The sequence below is a fragment of the Lates calcarifer genome, linkage group LG10 (assembly GCF_001640805.2).
Source record: "Lates calcarifer isolate ASB-BC8 linkage group LG10, TLL_Latcal_v3, whole genome shotgun sequence".
Lineage (NCBI taxonomy): Eukaryota > Metazoa > Chordata > Actinopteri > Centropomidae > Lates > Lates calcarifer.
The window spans coordinates 27,024,734-27,042,182 of record NC_066842.1 but is presented as its reverse complement, the minus strand read 5'-3'; the positions used below and the strand labels follow the sequence as shown (position 1 = coordinate 27,042,182).

The 17,449-nt window shown below is 39.3% G+C and overlaps 1 protein-coding gene across 4 annotated transcripts; it reads right to left on the bottom strand.

The window, feature by feature from the left end:
* Positions 1-4,482: 4,482 nt before the first annotated feature.
* On the bottom strand, positions 4,483-17,023 carry wu:fa25f02 (uncharacterized protein C11orf24 homolog). Of its 4 annotated transcripts, none has more exons than XM_051073655.1 (4): positions 16,920-17,023; positions 12,410-12,518; positions 12,159-12,315; positions 4,483-10,518 (listed from the first exon to the last, which is right to left on the bottom strand). In XM_051073655.1, the coding sequence occupies exons 3-4, from the start codon at positions 12,204-12,206 to the stop codon at positions 9,577-9,579; spliced, it is 990 nt and encodes a 329-aa protein (XP_050929612.1). In that variant the 5' UTR covers positions 12,207-12,315; positions 12,410-12,518; positions 16,920-17,023; the 3' UTR covers positions 4,483-9,576. The 4 variants fall into 4 exon arrangements, with proteins under 4 accessions (XP_050929612.1, XP_050929611.1, XP_050929613.1 ...); XM_051073654.1 differs by having other exon boundaries at positions 12,447-12,518; XM_051073656.1 differs by having other exon boundaries at positions 12,453-12,518.
* Between the last annotated feature and the right edge of the window lie 426 nt (positions 17,024-17,449).

The window sequence follows — 17,449 nt, the reverse complement described above, 5'->3', positions numbered from 1 at the left end:
ATTTCTGATCTCAGCTGACATGGAGTGGAACCTGATGTGGTCTTCTGCTGTTGTGGCTTATCCACCTTAAGGTTGGACACCACAGCTGTAGAGAGTAGTTGTCTGAGTTGCTATTACCTTTCTGTCAGCTCCATTCCCCTCTGACCTCTCATCAACAATGTGTTTCTATCCACAGAGCTGCTGCTCAGTGATATGTTTTTTTTTTTTCAACAGCACTGTGTGCAGTTCAACCACATCAAACTGGGAAAACCATTTCTTTATACCTTTTCTGATACTGTAAGAAGACTAACATTAGCTACCTAAAATATGCACATGTATATAGTAATATCTTGAGGATACGTGAACTATATGCTGTGTGAATGATTTCTGCACATGAAATTGTCATGGTGAAACTCGAGATGGACAAACACAAACTGCTGACACAAGGATTGAGATTTCCCTCAAAGTAGAGGTTTAGATTTTTTCAATCGTCATACAGTTCTGATCATGTTTATATGTGCATTCAAAGAGTTATTGATCACTGTAATCATGCTTCCTCCATATACCAACCACAACAAGATCTGTTTGCACACCTGTCCAGAGATGGGTGCAAAATCCTCACTTCTTCATTCAAAGCAAAGATGTACCAGTCAGCTGAGGCTACTGTATATGAGGCCATGTCAGTTTGTTGGTCACATCAAGTGGGGGTACCTAAATGCAACTTAGCTAATGTATGTGCCTCTCAAATATTATGGATTACTTTGGAGTCAGCAGAAAAGAAAAGAAAAGATAAAAGAAAGATGAGTGAAACTTGAAAACAGTGTTTAGTATCAGTCCACGTCTTCCTTTTTTCAAATAGAATGTTTCACAAATTTGAAAGTGGCTTTCAATAATGTGTTAAAGCCAGTGTGGTTTAGGAAGGGGCTGAGATGTGTGAGGGATATTTTTCTACGACAACAATTTCATCTTTTTTGAGACAAATTATTAGGCAGTATGACATTCCACAGTTCCATTTTTACAGAAATCTTCAGGCTCGTAATTGAGGTAAAACCCCTTTTGCCTCCCTCCCACCAACATGCGATTAAATAAAAGGTTTTGACTGGGACCCCCAGCAGTGAGGCCTGATATCTGGACTAAAGTGTTTCAGTCAGCAGTTTCATGACTCCATTCAACATCCATATGATTTAGACATGGATCACTACAGTTTACAGTTATACATAGACAACACTTTAGCAAAGGTAAACTGCCTGAGATCCTCTCAGGATCACATACCACCTGCTCATGTTGTCATCAAGATGAAGCCTGATGTTGGACAGTTCTGCAAAGATTGGATTCAGTTCAGTGACAATGATTTTTGATGGTTTGTTTTTACATCCAACTGGCAACAGATTTTAAAAATTCCCTGTCTGCTAAATTTGCATAGCAGTTACAGCACGGTTAAAGTAAAGGCCCACAAAGCATCAGGGTTAGGGTTCATTTCAGGTCTACACTGAAACTCAAACTCTCATCTCCCTCACCTCAACCTCAACACCTTTACTTTCTACCCTGTAACTTAAAGGCCACACCGCTTTGCACTGACAGTCAATGGTGGCATTGTATGTAAATTAATTGTAAATGACCATCCTGGTCTTTGATCTTTCAAACACTTCCTAATATCTGTAATATGACCAAACATGACCAAATGGCAGCATTTATTTAGCATGTTTTTCAAAAGCTTTGCAGTGAACTGCAGTGTGAGTAATTTGGTTTTCAGTGTGTTATGACGCCTATGAGTCCTGACCAAGCGTCTGTGTGTGAAGAGCTGGGAGTGGGACCATGTAGGTCTTGCCTAAGGATCAAGCAACATGTAGACAGGAGGAGCTGGGGACTGAACCACAGCTGCCCCAGACTGAGCTCCAGAGTCTCAGGCAGTCTCAGGTGCACAGTCAGACGCCTCAGGCTTCCTGTCATTACTGGCAAACCACCAATACTGTCATTAAAGTAAATGGGTGGAAAATGTTAAGGAACATTTCAAGCTTGAAAAATTGAAATACTTTGCAAGGGGCTAAACTAGGCGCTTTAAATGAAACTGTGATCAACATTAAGCATAGCTGCCCTGAACCCCCGCTCCCCCCCTCCGCCTCCTCAGTGTAGCAGGGAAATTTTGCAATGGGTATGTTTTATCTATGACACTTGGTGTTGTTTATTGTGATCTGTACTGTCCTGAAATGTGAGTACATTCCCAAGTTGTAAACAACAACAACAAGAAAAATGAAATAAAATACTGTACTCTAAATGATCCCGGTAGAGTTTACAGGCTGAGAGGTTGCATGTTTGTGTGGCTGTAAACTGCACAGGATGGCTGAGAAACATGTTTACTGTGTGTGGTGTTTAGTCTGCCAATGGCTTGCCGTGTTTGGACTCCCATGCACCCTGACTGACGTGTTGCTGTGTGTGTTGTCTTTGTTGTGGGTGTGTTGGCAGAGTTATGCCAGATGACTAAGATGAAAAGCACTCGCTGATGCTCTGGAAAACACATCAGTACGGAGGTGAAGTGTAGCAAGCCTCGCATCACTGCGACATGCTGTGGTACACATGGAAACTGTATTACTCAGGGATTCGTATGTAATTTCAGCGGTTGGGAGTGTTTGGACTTCAGCACAGTTCACCTGATGTGAAGATCTTTGAGCTGTGCTTATTTTCCTGTAGTGGTTGTTTTGTAACTTTCCATCCATCCATGGATACATTTAGACTATAAAGACAAGCATTTGTTCAGCACCTCAGTTTTAAAGGCGTACTTCAACCTTTTTGTATTGCTTTTCAATAAAGTTGGGGAACGGATTGGGAAAAGAAAGGTCAAAGGAAAGAATCCTTCAACAGTGTGGGATCCTACACTTCCCATAATGCAAACTGATCTTTCATCAGACCCTACCTGTCTGGTCAATGTCCACATCATTTATTCCTTGTACTGACTCAGAGTAGGTTGTACTTTTATACATTAAAAAAAATCCCCTCTGTGCAGGGGTTTCTATTGGATTTTGTTGATGTTTGGGGTTTTTATTGCTGTGTGGTATGTTTGATGTACGCTGGGTATATGCTTTATTAATTCAGTTTCAGCATTCAGTTTCACATGTTAACTATTTTCTCATGTTTATGCAACGCATACTGAGTTTACATGTACTGAACTATTTGTACAAATGTGCAATTGTGCCAGTTGCCATTTTCCATGTGCCAAAATTGCTGTACCCCCCCACACACACAGTTTTTTCCTGGCATATTAAATATGCCCTACCTCCTGCATACAACTTGAGAGCTTGTCAATAAAAATCTGTCAATAATCCTCATGAAACGTGTTTCAAATGTGATGTTTGATATGAAGTTTGTCCTCTAAACGATTCCTAAAACTCTTCCTGCTTCATCACAGTAAAATGCTGCTTATGTATCATGGCATCATTATTATGCAGTCTCCAACAAACATAATAATGTAATAATCTGATGGATGTTTGGCTTACAATGCTTTTGTGCTGTTACTTAAGTATATGTCTAAATGCAGAATTTTTCCACCTTATCATATCTTTCTATAAGTTACTCTTCAACTAGAATTACTGCCTCGTAGTTGCCAGTTACAGGAAATATGGTCCTATGACCTCTAACAAATATGTCAAGTGTATTTGCTTCCTCATCAAACATGTGCAGAGCCAATTTTTTAAGCATGTTACATCAAGCATTGTTAACATTCAAGTTTACTTGCTAACAGTCTTCCTTTTCACTGGCCATTAAAGTGATCTTGTGGGAACAGTGTAACACCATCAATCAGACTGTTCATGCACTGTAGTGCAGACTTTCATCACTATGATCATTCAGCTGCATTACTACACTTCAGTAATGTAATTCTGACAATAAACAAAGACATGAGGTTCACTGTGATGGACTAACTCAACAAAGAGTTATGTTGTACTAACTTGAATGGAGTCCACAGGCTAAAACAGGAATGGCATTTTGAGAAGCTGGCTCAGAGCATTTAATCTCCAGCTGGTATTGGAACTATTATTGAGGTGATTTTGGGGGAAAAAATTTCCACAAGCAAAACTCCCCTCTCTTGCCAAACCTTGAGGAGGAACTGTTTAACACACGTGAATTTTATTATCATGCATTTTGCAATCTGATTAAACAAGACCATCTTAGAAAACCACACCAATAAAAATATTTCACCTTTTACAAAGACATGGTAAAGAATCCCAAGTTGAACTTGTTGTGCATCCTTTCAGAATCCCCAAGGCCAAGGCGGAGCTGTGAGAAATGTGATGAGCAGATCGATGTGCTGAACAGCTGGCTCTCTGAGGGACCCATCCACACAAACTGAACCGCTGGCTAAACCTGGCAGTGCTCTGCACTGCAGCTTTGATCAATGAGTGCTCTCTTCATGTAGAATGATGGTATTACACTAAGTGCACTACAGCTCGCAGCTATGAATTATACATAGGATTAGAGAACACTGATTGACTCAAACACCAACAAGATCAATTTGGTTCTTTTATATTATTTATTCTCTCTTAAGTAAAAATATCTTTTCAAAGTGCATTAGTACAATGTTGAGTTGGCACACAGCAGGTGTCTTCTCTGTTATTTCTTGACATTCTGCACATCAGTCACAACAAACACAAAACCACCCTGAACATAATCCACCAGTGTTGTTTCCAAGATCTTCAACAGCTCAGTTTAGGATTATTGACATCAGAAACTCTGACTTACAGTTAGAAAATCATCAAATCTTGAAAACACTCCACTAACACAATGGACATAGTGACATTAGATCAGTTTGTAATTTATTAATTTTTAATTGCCAAAAGAGCAATTTCTGTCATCACTGCAGTCTTCAAGTCAATCTTACAGAAGACTGGAGAAGCCATTGATTTTGTTGCCAATGATCACTGAATAATTTTTTGTGATCTCAGGATAATGTAAATGGTTCGCTCATTAATGATTTTGTGAGGATGAGAAAACAAAATTTGTCACTCAGATCACTAAAATGAGCCAGTGTTCATGAGCAAATAAAACAAAAATAATTATGCCCATGTATGGAAGCTGAGAGAGGCCATGTTTTTTGACATTATTTTGTTATTAAAAAGAAAGAAAGAAAAAAAACCCTTATAATAATCTCTATGACAAAATCTCTGCTTCCGTACCAATGGCCTCTTCTGTTCTTGCGAAAACCAGACATTCTTCCAAACACTGTTTTCTGGAGGAAACAATACATCAGTTATGGCATCAACTTTAAAAATATGGCAAAAACTGGAAAATTAACACAAAATGCACTGTGCATGCTGCAGAAAGACACAATGACAAAAACACTGCTTTTTCTTTGAAGACATCCTCTGCTGTGTGAGTTTTCAGATCCATCCATAAATCTTCCTTTCACGCTGTGGAATACAGTTCCCATCATCTTTCATCATCAGTCACATATTGATAATGGCTTTACGTTTCCCTTGGCTTTATCATACAATAATGTGCTTTAGTGATTATTTGGCAGAAATCCATCAACCATGAATCCCTCAGGAGAAGTACTAACACAACTAATACAAACTGGTGAGGAAAGGCAACAATTATTCAGTCGGTAGCATGGACATCAGTTTCTGGGATTTGTCTCATGTTTTGGTTCTTAACGCACTACAAAATCATTGAGAACTGTAGAAAGTACTGTAGAAGGGGACTACTGGGCTAATAAGACATCTGTCCATAAGCCTAATTATCTTATATTGTTCAGAACTTCAACAGATGTAACTCATACTGAGTATGTGCTTTTCATTTTATGAGATATAATTCAAACTTTTACTCTGCAATTATACAAGAGAATTGAAATGAGAGTTTAAATATTACATGGAAGTCACGATTATGAGAAAACCATTTTTTCCCCAGGAATGTATTAAATGTAAGTGGACGAATGGCTTAAGATTCATAAAAACAAACAAAACCATGAGAAATGTACAGTGAGGTGCATATTAAGCATATGAAGATCAATTTACCAATCATAGACTAGATAGACATACAATCCAACATACTCAAAATAACTGTTCAAAGTGTTCCAAAGTACATTCCCTGTGAGGCAAAATATAAAATATATTGAAATATCCATCTGGTATGGCCCCGTTCCCATAATTCACTGCAAGACATGTTTACAAAGAAACATAAGCACTGAAAAAGCAATGAAATGTCATCGCATCAATGAAAGCTAGTGGAATCTAATGTAAGGACACTGAAATCATAAGACTTTTTAAGAAACAGTCCAGCATTTGGGAAATAGTTGTATTTGCTGTTTGCTGTTAAATGAGAAGCTCTCTGGAAACTTTTTTTCCACTAAATCTTTTCCTTGGCATTTTTTCATTTATTAGCGTGTAGCTGAACTGATTTGATTTAAGGTAATTTGTGTAGCGTGTAGCTGAACTGATTTGATTTAAGGTAATTTCTTCTTCTATTTGTTTTTATTATCAAAGTCTGGTTTCTGTGACATGTAGAAATCACTCAATTGCCACTAGAGGTCACTGTATAGGAGTTTAACTTAAACCTACAACTTCCAGTGTAGCTAAACTCATTCTAAACCGCTAAATGATACAAGCAACTGCCCCTGTGGTTTCTGGGGTTAGCAATAGTTATTTATTGACCAACAACAGCTAGATAGCTGAATGTTGCTCCTCCAAATCTGACCTGTTAAGTGGAGGAAGCCTGGTTTCAAACACTATACTTCTTTAACAAAACTTTCTAAGAATGATCTGTTGAATGGTTGTTGCTAGCTAGCCAAGTAAGACAGCTTTGGAACTCCTAGAATTGGAATTTGTGTCATTAGTGTTTTCATGAGTATTGAACCGACCCCAGCTTTGTGCTAGGCTAAGCTAACATCCTGGACCATGTACATTATTCACTTGATAGTATTTCCTCATTCACTGTAACTGAGGGTTTTAAAACAAACAAAACTATTTCCCCATAATGTCTGACAGCCCTTTTCAGGAAATAAAAAGACTTGATGAAAAAATGCTGTTAGTGGCACATACCATCACACATCATCATCATCATTTCATGTGGGTAAACAAAGGTAATTTATACAACAGTCCTGTCCTCATTGTTTGGAATATACTGAAAGACTTTCACAAGAAAGCTTCAGTGAAAAAATGGTGCATGATTATTTCCATCAGCCCCCAGTCCAATCTGCAATAGGTTTTGTGAGTGCAGCAGTAGAATTAGTATGGGTATCCACAGCTGCTTTTGTAATGGGCAGGAATCAGACCTTACTGCTACTCTGCCTGATGCTGAAATGATTGATCAAGTCTCTGAAAGGAGTGTAATTTATGTAACTGGGGTGGATTTTATTATTTCTCAGTATGAACTGACTGAGGCAGTTTTTAATATGTCTGTCTGACCTTCTTCTTTAACGTCATCACCAAGCAAAGCAGCTGCCATCTAAACAAACAGACTGGGCAAACAACGCCCCGGCTGCTCATAAAGTGCACAAGGCAGAAAAACACTGAGCCAACAATTACAGACTGACAGAATGAAAAAATCATCAACCTGATGACCTGACCAAGATGACACGGTGGTCTCTCTCTCGCTCTCTGGCCAACTGACTAAACCAGATACCACACTATATATACTTTGGCGCTGATGCACCAGCACCAGGCCACATCTGGGGAAACTTAATGCAGAGCAATGGAAATACATCTTCCACTGTATTCAGCTGGCAGGAGTACCTGTATCAAATTCTAATGTCTTTCTGAGAAAACTCTTATACTTCTGTGGAATCGTAAGGTTTTTCCACATGGTTATTTACTTCTGATTAAAGTATGGAGGAGGCTAGTTCATGTCCAGGTCTCTATGCTGCAAAGTCACTCAAGTCAGATGTTTTTCATAGCACACTACTGCTACTGATTGGACTGGTATTTCTTTAAACGGCTACATTTAAAGGATTATTCCACTGTAAGAAATGTATTACAACTTACATCTTATCTTTACAGTTTTGGCCATCAGTCAAAATTACACTTTACTCACCAAAGTAACTGCATCTGGAGAGGTTGTAAACAAAAAAAATGTTTCTCTATATTATCTAAACCACTTAATTTGAAGATCAAACTTAAAGTGAGCCCACCTGAAATGTTGGTAATTATCTCTCATTTTACTAAAATGCAGTGGTTTCACATTAAAGTTGTTTTCCATATTTCAAGTGTTGCTGGAGTTTTGGCCTCTTCAGTCTTTTTCCTTCTTCATGCACCTTCAAAGTAAGTGAAGGGTGCCAGAAATCCCAACTCTGTGAATAATCCCTCACTGCACTGGAAAAAGGTATGTTTAGTCCAACCTGGCTGATCATCTGACTGCTTGTGTTTGCTTGTGCTGCCATTCCCTGTCCTGACACATCCTGGAATACACTTCTACTTAATTGGAGGATTCAAGATTTTCAGGGGCTGTTAAGTTTCTCTTCAATGTTGAAGTTGTGTTCCCAGATTTCAGTGATTAGTACAATATTACTGCATGTGATAGAAATGATGGCCCAAATTACAAAACTAAGACTGAAGTTATGATAAACCAGAATTATCCTCACACAGTTGTCAGGTGCAACTGTGATCTAGAACTCCCCAAATTTTCCAAAGCTCAGTGTTGATGTTTTTAAATTCAACAGTGAGACGAGGGTCTGAGGGTCTGGGTTTGCTGCTGAACATGGCTTTTAAATTCACATTGAATTACTCATCTCTGTGGTCTTTTTATGTGGAATAAGTAATTAGTTAATTACTAGAAAATAAAAGTCACATCTGAGATGCAGTATTCACAAATATGCTTTGGTCCTTAACAGGGCTGTCACTCTCTATTCAAAACATTCAAATGTGGGAAAGAATGCATTAAGCAATAAGTTGCATTCAAACAAATTTAAGAATTAAATCTGAAACAACATGTAATTTGTTCGCACCTGATTTTTTGGAGAAGTGAGAGCCCTCAATGAGCACAAGACTTCTGTTTGACGACATTCATCAATAACCCAAAAAAAAGAACATATTTTGACATTTTTTCATGTAGAAATTGTTTGGAAAAAAAAAAAAAAAAAACTAAATACAGGCAAAACCCCATTTTCTGTCTTTTCCTCTGTTATAAGAAACATAACAGCTCAACTGACTAGGTCATCTGTTGAGCTATGCAAGCATTGTGATTGGTTTGGCCACCCTGGGACCAACTATAGCTGAACTGACCTGCGGAGGAGACTCTGTGTGCGTTGTAGCCCATTAGAGGGCTTTGCATGCACTCCAAGAACCGGAGTTACAACCAGATAACCAATATTTAGGTTGCTGAACATCTGGCAAAAATAGGACAAGCCAAAATCTTCACATTCAATCCATCGAAGAAAAAGATACAAGAGAAAATGAAGCATTAAGTGGAGCATTTGTGATGAAACAGTCAGTGACCACTTTAGAGTCAGTTCACTGAGCTGATCATTCTTACTTCTCCCCAAACAGTCAACAGCACTGGATCACCTTGTGAATTCACAGCACCAGCGTGTTACCATCCAGTCGATCTTCCATTCTGGAGTCTATGAATCCAAGCGTAAAAACAGTCTCCGTGAGTTGTGCTTAGTCTCTTTCACCATCAGACCCCAGAGTCTGCATACATGCCATTGATCAGGTAATCCACCTGGGTGTAGTCCTTCCTCCTGTAGCTCTCGTAGGCCTGCGTGACAAACACAGCCACCGTGACCAAGAAGAAGAGCAAGCCAAAGAGCAGGACAGCCAGTAAAGATGCTGTATCCACCAGCTGTCTGGTCAGAGTACCGCCTGCTACTTCTATTATGGCAACCCTGGTTCCTGAAGCAACCGGCCCATTGTGATTGGCAGGAGTAATGGCACGGGTAACAGTTGTGTTAGAAGGCCCTGTGGGTGGAGAGGTGGTCTGAATTGGTGGCATCCCAGTACTTGGGGCATTTGGCTGAGGCATGGCAGCTGATGATGATGGAGGTGTCATTGTTGTACCTGTGGTTGTAGTAATAGTAACAGTTATGCTAGCACTTGTAAGTGTGGTTGTTGCTTTTGCTCTTGTTGGAGGGTGTGGTGCTATTGTTGTTGTAGACATTGGTGTTGTTCTGACTGCTGTTGTTGATGGTGTTGTTGTTGGAGGCATTGGTGTTGTTGTTGTTGTAGATGTTGGTGTTGTTGTGGTTTTTATTGTAAACCTTGGGGTTGGTGTGGTTTTTGCCGTTGACATTGTTGTGTTTGTAGAAGTCACCAGTCCAGTGGTGGATGTAGTAGTACCAGTGCTTGTAATGGATCCAGTGTGAGCAGCCTGAGTGGGCAAGCCTGTGATTTTGGAAGAAAGAAGGGCTTCAGGCGGAGTGACTGTCTCTGGACTGGATGGTGAGGCCGTGGTTGAATGGTTTCCTCCTGGAGATTGGTTGGGTGGGATTAAGGATGCTACAGAGCCATTTGATTTGTGGCTGACGGAGTTGTGGGTGTTGGATGAAGATGAGTTGGTCACACCAACGATCAGGCCAATGTTGTTCGCTGTGGCATTTTCATTACCATCCACTGATATCACCTGGGGAACAACACATTCTATGAATGACTAAGCTCAAGAATATGAACAAAAAAATAAAAAAGGTGCTTGTTACCAATCTCCACTTAGCATTTAAAAAAAAGTCTTATTCCAATTAAAAAAAGTGGCCACTGTGAACTTAGAGATCAAGATCACAAAAAAGACTATATTTTCCCATTAGAAAATCTAAGCAGCTGGCTGTGTTCATTTTCCAATTCAGCTACAACCATGTTCATGTGAAAGAGGTGGGACTGTTAATTACAACTCACATCCTCAGACCCAGGAATTATGTACATAATATAAAGTGAGATAGAGCCAGTGATATACCTGCAGCAAAAATCATTTAAGTGGAACAAACTATTACAAATATGTAATGCACATAAAAAAAGTTGAAAGCATAGATGAGTGGAGAGGAGCGGAGAAAAGTAGTTTATGTCTAATAAGGTCTATCTGACCAAAAGATTGCTTTCACTGTCATGGGAGCTAATTAACAGTGTGTGGACTATTTTTTTAAATAAAAGACAAGAGAGGAATGGTTTTCATCTCCAGTTCTCATCTCAAAGTCGCTTCATGTTATTCTGAGTTGCAGTGATGGAATAAACTATAAATGATAGCTATTGCTCTGCATTACTTGTTGCCTTATTGTAAACTTAGTACTATGTCTCTGTCAGGATCCTGTAGCAATGATAACACCAGTTTTCCAGTGATCTGATTGGTCTTTGGTTGGGCTGTTACAGGTTTTGATCTTAAATTCTCAAGTTAACCAGCTCCAGCTCAGGTTTAAGTAAGCCTAAAGATAGCTAGATAACATATTACTCTTGCTATGAGGTACACATTTAAAAAGTAGCTGCAGTTTACTCCCTCACAAAGATCACTAGCTGCTGTCAGTGTGAATTTCTGTTGGAACAATACATTCCGTTGGTTGCAATTTTTTTACTGCTGATCAAAAGAACCACAAATCCAAACTTCTCAAACCACTCTTTCAGCATAATCCACAGTTCATCCTTATGCTTTGTATGTTCTAAACATTCCAACTTTTGCTCATGTGACTCGGTAAAAGATTCTGGCTAAACAACAGTCTGGCCCAGACCTTCGAAAAATATCACAAATGCACAAGAAATTCAATTAAGTTTCATAGAGACTCTCTGGTTGATGCACAAAACACTAACAATTAAAAATAAAAAGTCGGATACATAAACAAAAACAAACCACATTACAAACCACATAAAGGGATTTTAAAACCTCAAGAGTAGCAGTACTGCAGAGCGCATTTAAATGCGCCCTTGTATCCTTGAAGTATCCTGGTTATGTGCTGTCCATGTAAACATCATATCCTGACTTAAGAAGCCTGGACAGGCCCTTATCCTGGTTTTGAGAAACCTGGATATGCTACATTGAGCACTCAAACTGAAACCAGGACACTGGAACACGTTTTGTTCAGATCAGAACTTAGTGGCTGAGTTGGTGAGAAATCAAAACATGCATGCCAGAGATCCAGATGCCAGAGAGAGAAAATCTCATCTAGTAAAGCAGTCACCACTATAGACCTGATCACCACAAGCCCGCAACACATAATAAACACGGCGCTATCATGTAGCTACAACTTTATCTTGGTTCACACTCACATGCAGTGGAGCAGTTACCTTGGTCTGTGTTGGGCTGGGTTTGGAGCTCAGGTGGAGCTGGGCCATCTGCAGATACACCGCAGGAGGAGTAAGTGAGGAGCAGCAGCAGGCAGAGGAGGTGAAGACACGCCGAAGGATTCAGCTGGATCGTCAAGGCATTCGTGGACATGGTGGACTGGGAGGGAATGACACACACACACACTCACATACACTACCTAACAGCTATACACACATAGGCCTACAGTGAATTTGCACACATGCACACGCACTTAAACAGGTACGATCAAATGCACACAATCAACTAACTGGCACAAGGCAGTGATGCGGAGCTGAGGATGGAGATCAGGAGGAAATGAAAGCAGCATCCACTTTCAGTACCTACAAAAGACAAACACAAGCACATGTCACCAGCACTCATTAGAGCTATGGTAGAGACGCTGTGAAGTTAAGGATTTCCTGAAAGCTATTGGTTTCAGTACAGTTGAAGTACAGCACTATGAAAATCAATTTGAGAATCACATCAATCATTGAATCAATTTGAAGAAATGTTTTCATTTTGACATTAAACAGGCCTTTTCCATTTATCAGTGTCAAAGATACCCAACTACATCCATTCTGATTCAATAGGTTAAAAAACAAACACAAAAATGTCCACATTTATAAGCAATATAAAATATTATAATAATATATAATAATAATTGAATTGGCCTCGTCGAAGCAGGTAGTTTTTCAGTTCAGTTCATTCAGTCTGTTTCAATAAGAAACAATGTCAATGTTCATTTAGGTAAAAAACAAACTGTATTGGAAGCTACAAGCTCTTTGTACAAAACATCTGTACTATCTAGTCAAAAGCATATTTGCCATCATCCTCAAGAGCTACAGTATCAACATGATAACAACAATTACAAACTGAGTTTGGTTCATGGCTTTTTACAGAGGTCAGAAAGCATTAAGCCCACCACAAGCCAAATGTGAGGAATGACTACCATCTAGTGTCAGAGCAATGCAAGTCTCAGTTAGTGCAGTGGAGGCAACAGTGCCTCAGTAAAATGCCTGAAATTATTCCCACAAATTAATAATTTTACCCAAATAAAATTTTTTACAGTGTTGTTCCACTCTAGGCTCAACTTGTGGAAATGTAGAACATTCCGCATACTGAGATGTTAGTGTAAACTAGAAATGAAAATGCAGTTCATTTCCACAGTTTTACATCTCACTTTGACATGCATGTATTAAGTCATTATGCATTGTATGCCACAGGCTTTAGTTCAAATTCTGCTGCAATACCTGCTTTGAATCACCACCTACACTGCATATACAGAGCCTTCTGCCAGTGCCAGAATAAACAATGTGATAAAAAAAAAAACATTTGTCTCTGGTAAAAGAAGTTACGGTTTGTCATTGACAAAGAAAAAACAAAACAAAAACAAACAAACAAAAGCAAAAAACTGATTTTGTAAATCCAAGCTGCCAAGCTGCTTGTGCTGCAGTTAAAGATGGACCAAATAAAGGTGTTTCTGACTACAGACATCATCATTATAGGGAGCTCGGACTGAAAAAGGCCAGCAAAATATAATCCTTCAGATATGTTCCATATGTTCCATATATTCCATATGATACCATATGTTCCTATACTCTCCGAAGCAGTGGAAGTGGTGAGGAATTGAGAGAAAATCCATAACTGTGCTAATGCCCCCGCTGCAACCAACAAACACATTCACTCACAGTGTGTCCGCCCAAACACAGGTGAGTGGAGCAACTTGCAGCCGAATGTGTAACTTGTGTACATCACTGGTTTAAATGATCAGAACATGGTTACTACAGTAATGTTGGCCAAAAGTTACGTTGCTTGCCACGATGGATCTTCTGCATTCATTCTGTAACCTAACTTCAAAAAGTTACATTACATCTGAATCAACAAAGTTTAAAGGATGTGGGCTCTGCTAAAGGTCTTGTGGGATCTTGTGGAGTTAAAACTATGGTTTTAAGTCTTTAGTCCTTGCCAGGCCAGAATCTATCTATTATTTCTATTTAACTGGTGAATAAATATATCAAACTGTCCTTCGACCCAAGACCCATGTGTTAATCTGAACACATGAGAGTGCATTTAAACAGACTGCTTCCTTGACTGCTAGACTGGAAACATTTCAGTCACAATGGGATTAGGTCTAAGCATAACTCACTGTTATGTGTCGACTGATTTGATTATTTGAGTTGCGTGCTAGTATGAACTTAAACATTAATTTTAATCAAAAATTGCTTTCACATTTTGATAGTTGTATGTCAGAATAGCTGGATTTTAATCTGCTGAAGACTCTGCAGGAGGAAGAGATGGAGAGAGATGAGGGAAAAGAGGAAGCAGAGTGAGAGGCAGGACTGCAAGGAGGGAGAGAGGATGACGAACTCACAGAAAACACAAAAATGAGATGAGAGAAAAGGAGGAGAACTGAATGTGAGGGATGAACAAACGCATGAAAATGAGCAAGAAGACACAGGATCAGACAACAAACAGAAACTGATGGAGACGGAACAAGACAGGGAAACATACACATAACAAAAAGTGCTGTTACCCTTACAAAGGTAACTGTCATCCACTATTCTCTGTTACGTAAAATAAGATAATCCTTTGTAAGTCCCGCAACGGGGGAATTTACATACTTAATAGAACTGACGTGTTCCTTTTGATTTTCAAATTAAAAGGTTATCTTAAATAATACAACAAATGAAAATGGCATGGACAAAATACTGAGACCCACTTCTCTCAGGTTTGATTGGTGCCTTCTCACAACTGCGAGTTTCAGCTCTTTCATTAAATGTTCAGTTGGATTAAGACCAGGACTCATAGCAGGCCACTTCAGAACAGTCCAATGTTTTCTTCTCATTCATTCTTGGCTGTTTTTAGATGTATATTTTGGGTCAATAACCTGTTGGAGGAGTCATGACCTGCGACTTAGACAGAGCTCTCTGACACTAAAGAGCATGTTTCACTGCAGGATGACCTGATAATCTTCTGGTTTCATTGTGCCCTGCACAGCTGGACATTACTGTACCTTATTCTTAGGAGGTCACCCTGTATGTTTTTAATTTTCCCATGGTTCTTTTTTCTCCATTCTCCTTCTGTTCAGTCAGGGGTCAGTTTTCCTCTTGCAGCCACAGCATAGGACTGTACCCACTGACCCTAAACTTCTCAATGATATCAGCAGCTCCAGTCAGGATTATCAGTTAGGACCCATTTAAATGGAGAATGACACTTGAGGTACTAACTGATAATCCTGTGACTGGAGCCTCTGACATCATTGAGAAGTTTAGGGTCAGTGGGTACAGTCCTATGGAAATGATGGAAATATCACTACAATCCAATTATTTATCACCACTTCTGAGTGGGAACCAATCAATATTCTAAGCTCCTTGCAGAATAAGCAGGAATTCAGCTATTTTGACAGCTTCTTTGTTTTACTTTGTGGCAAACTAAAGAAATGTAGGTATGACTGACAAAAGAGCTTTTAATTTCAGCACTTTCCAGAAAAAACAGGGCAGTGTTTAGATAGAGGGTGTAAGGATACAAACACTTTTAGCCACATCTGTATGACCCAGCACCACAAATCCACAGCAATTTCACAGTAACTCATGTTGCCATTTACCTGCAGGAGTAGTATGTGTTTTTATTTGAGAACCAACACACACCACTGTCCTACGCCACCCTGCCCAAACTTCCTGCGACACGAGACACACTGACAGTCTCCAAGTCAGCTTTTGACTACACAATGCACTTAGGACTTAAGATATTAATAGGAGTTACCCATTTAATATGAAAACCCACTGTCATTAAAGACACTGGGGGCTCAGAACTGGACACAGTATTAAGGAGAACTGGTTTCATTCAACACTTTGCATAGCGACCTGCCCTGAAAGTAAACAGGAAATATTCAAAGGTCATTACAGATGCTTACGTGGAGAGAAGTAGTGGGAGACATGCAAATACCACTGTCTGCACAGAGTCAGCACTCAAGTAAAGATTAAAATGAGAAACCAAATTCCATTCAAAAACGGTGGCTGTTTAATGTCGCCTCCGGCGTTTCACACAGGCATTCACTCAAATACCCAACAACACATACCGTTATCTCGTCAGACATATTTTTACTTGATTGGCCAACAATTTCGTCAAACACATCGCAACCCAGAAGCAGCGAGTACTGCGAACCGTTTACTGAAGCTAGGAGTTCATCTACATGATGTGTTGTCGGGTCCGTGGAGCGCTAACACTACACCGAGCAGGATACCCAGCTCACATTGTGGTAAAAGTTACTGTGTCCCTCGTGTGTTAATAAGCCAGGGAACAGCTACTTATCAGATAAAAGGGAACTACACCACACTGAGTCCAATAGTGGGCCAAGAGGAAGCGTAGAGTTATCAAAGTAACCAGCGCTAACACGAGTTTAGATGAGTAATCCCAAAGTTTAGCCCACATGCGACGGACAAGGTAACAGGAACATATATGTACTAAATAGTCAGACCTCAAACTGCCAATGACCCCCGGCTAGCTAACTGAAAACTGTTTCAAAATGCTACAGCTAGTTAAAATGCCAGTAACAAGAGTGCGTGTATCATGAGTTAACGTTAAATGGTGAAAAGATGCATCCCTTCACAGAGAAGTCAGTTAACATCCACACAGTAGCCTAGCTAACGCTAACGAGACATTTTCTTTAAGGTGGGTTATCTAGATAAAATGATGTCACCGCTAACATGCTAACTGCAATTAATGTGTTTTCGGAGACTTACCAGCGATATGCCGTGATTTTGTTAATTGAACACAATAAGCAGAGACATGTACCCAGGCTGAGCTCCACACTTCCTGGAGGTAGGAAGCAAGCGTTCTTCTTCTTCACCTTTATTTCTGGCAGCGTCGACTCATACCCAGTCTATTTCTGCCCTCTGCAGTGCTACCAAATTAAAACAAGATGAGATTAAAAAGTCTACTCATGCTACAGTTTGCAGCCATTTGTGTATTATTATTATTATTATTATTATTATTATTATTATTATATTTATTAATAATAATAATAATAATAATAATAATAACAATACATGCTGGAATATATGTATTTTGACTACTTAATCTACTACTTTATTTCCCAGAATGCCTACTAGATCCATAAAGTTACCATTTCCTCTCAGGTCCTGTTTGGTTGTTTCCCTAAATCTGTTAAACACAGTTATTATTAATAGTAGTGATTTTCTTACATATTTGTCATTTTGTTGCTGATGATGTTACAGGAATTCTTAGGAGTTAGTTACTCTTTCATTTAAGT

Bases quoted from the DNA above. Each gene is read 5' to 3' on its own strand.
- wu:fa25f02 (XM_051073653.1), bottom strand. From the start codon at position 12,206: ATGGCCCAGCTCCACCTGAGCTCCAAACCCAGCCCAACACAGACCAAG. The intron at 10,519-12,158 runs GTAACTGCTCCA...GTTGTTCCCCAG, and splicing joins CCAGCCCAACACAGACCAAG to GTGATATCAGTGGATGGTAA.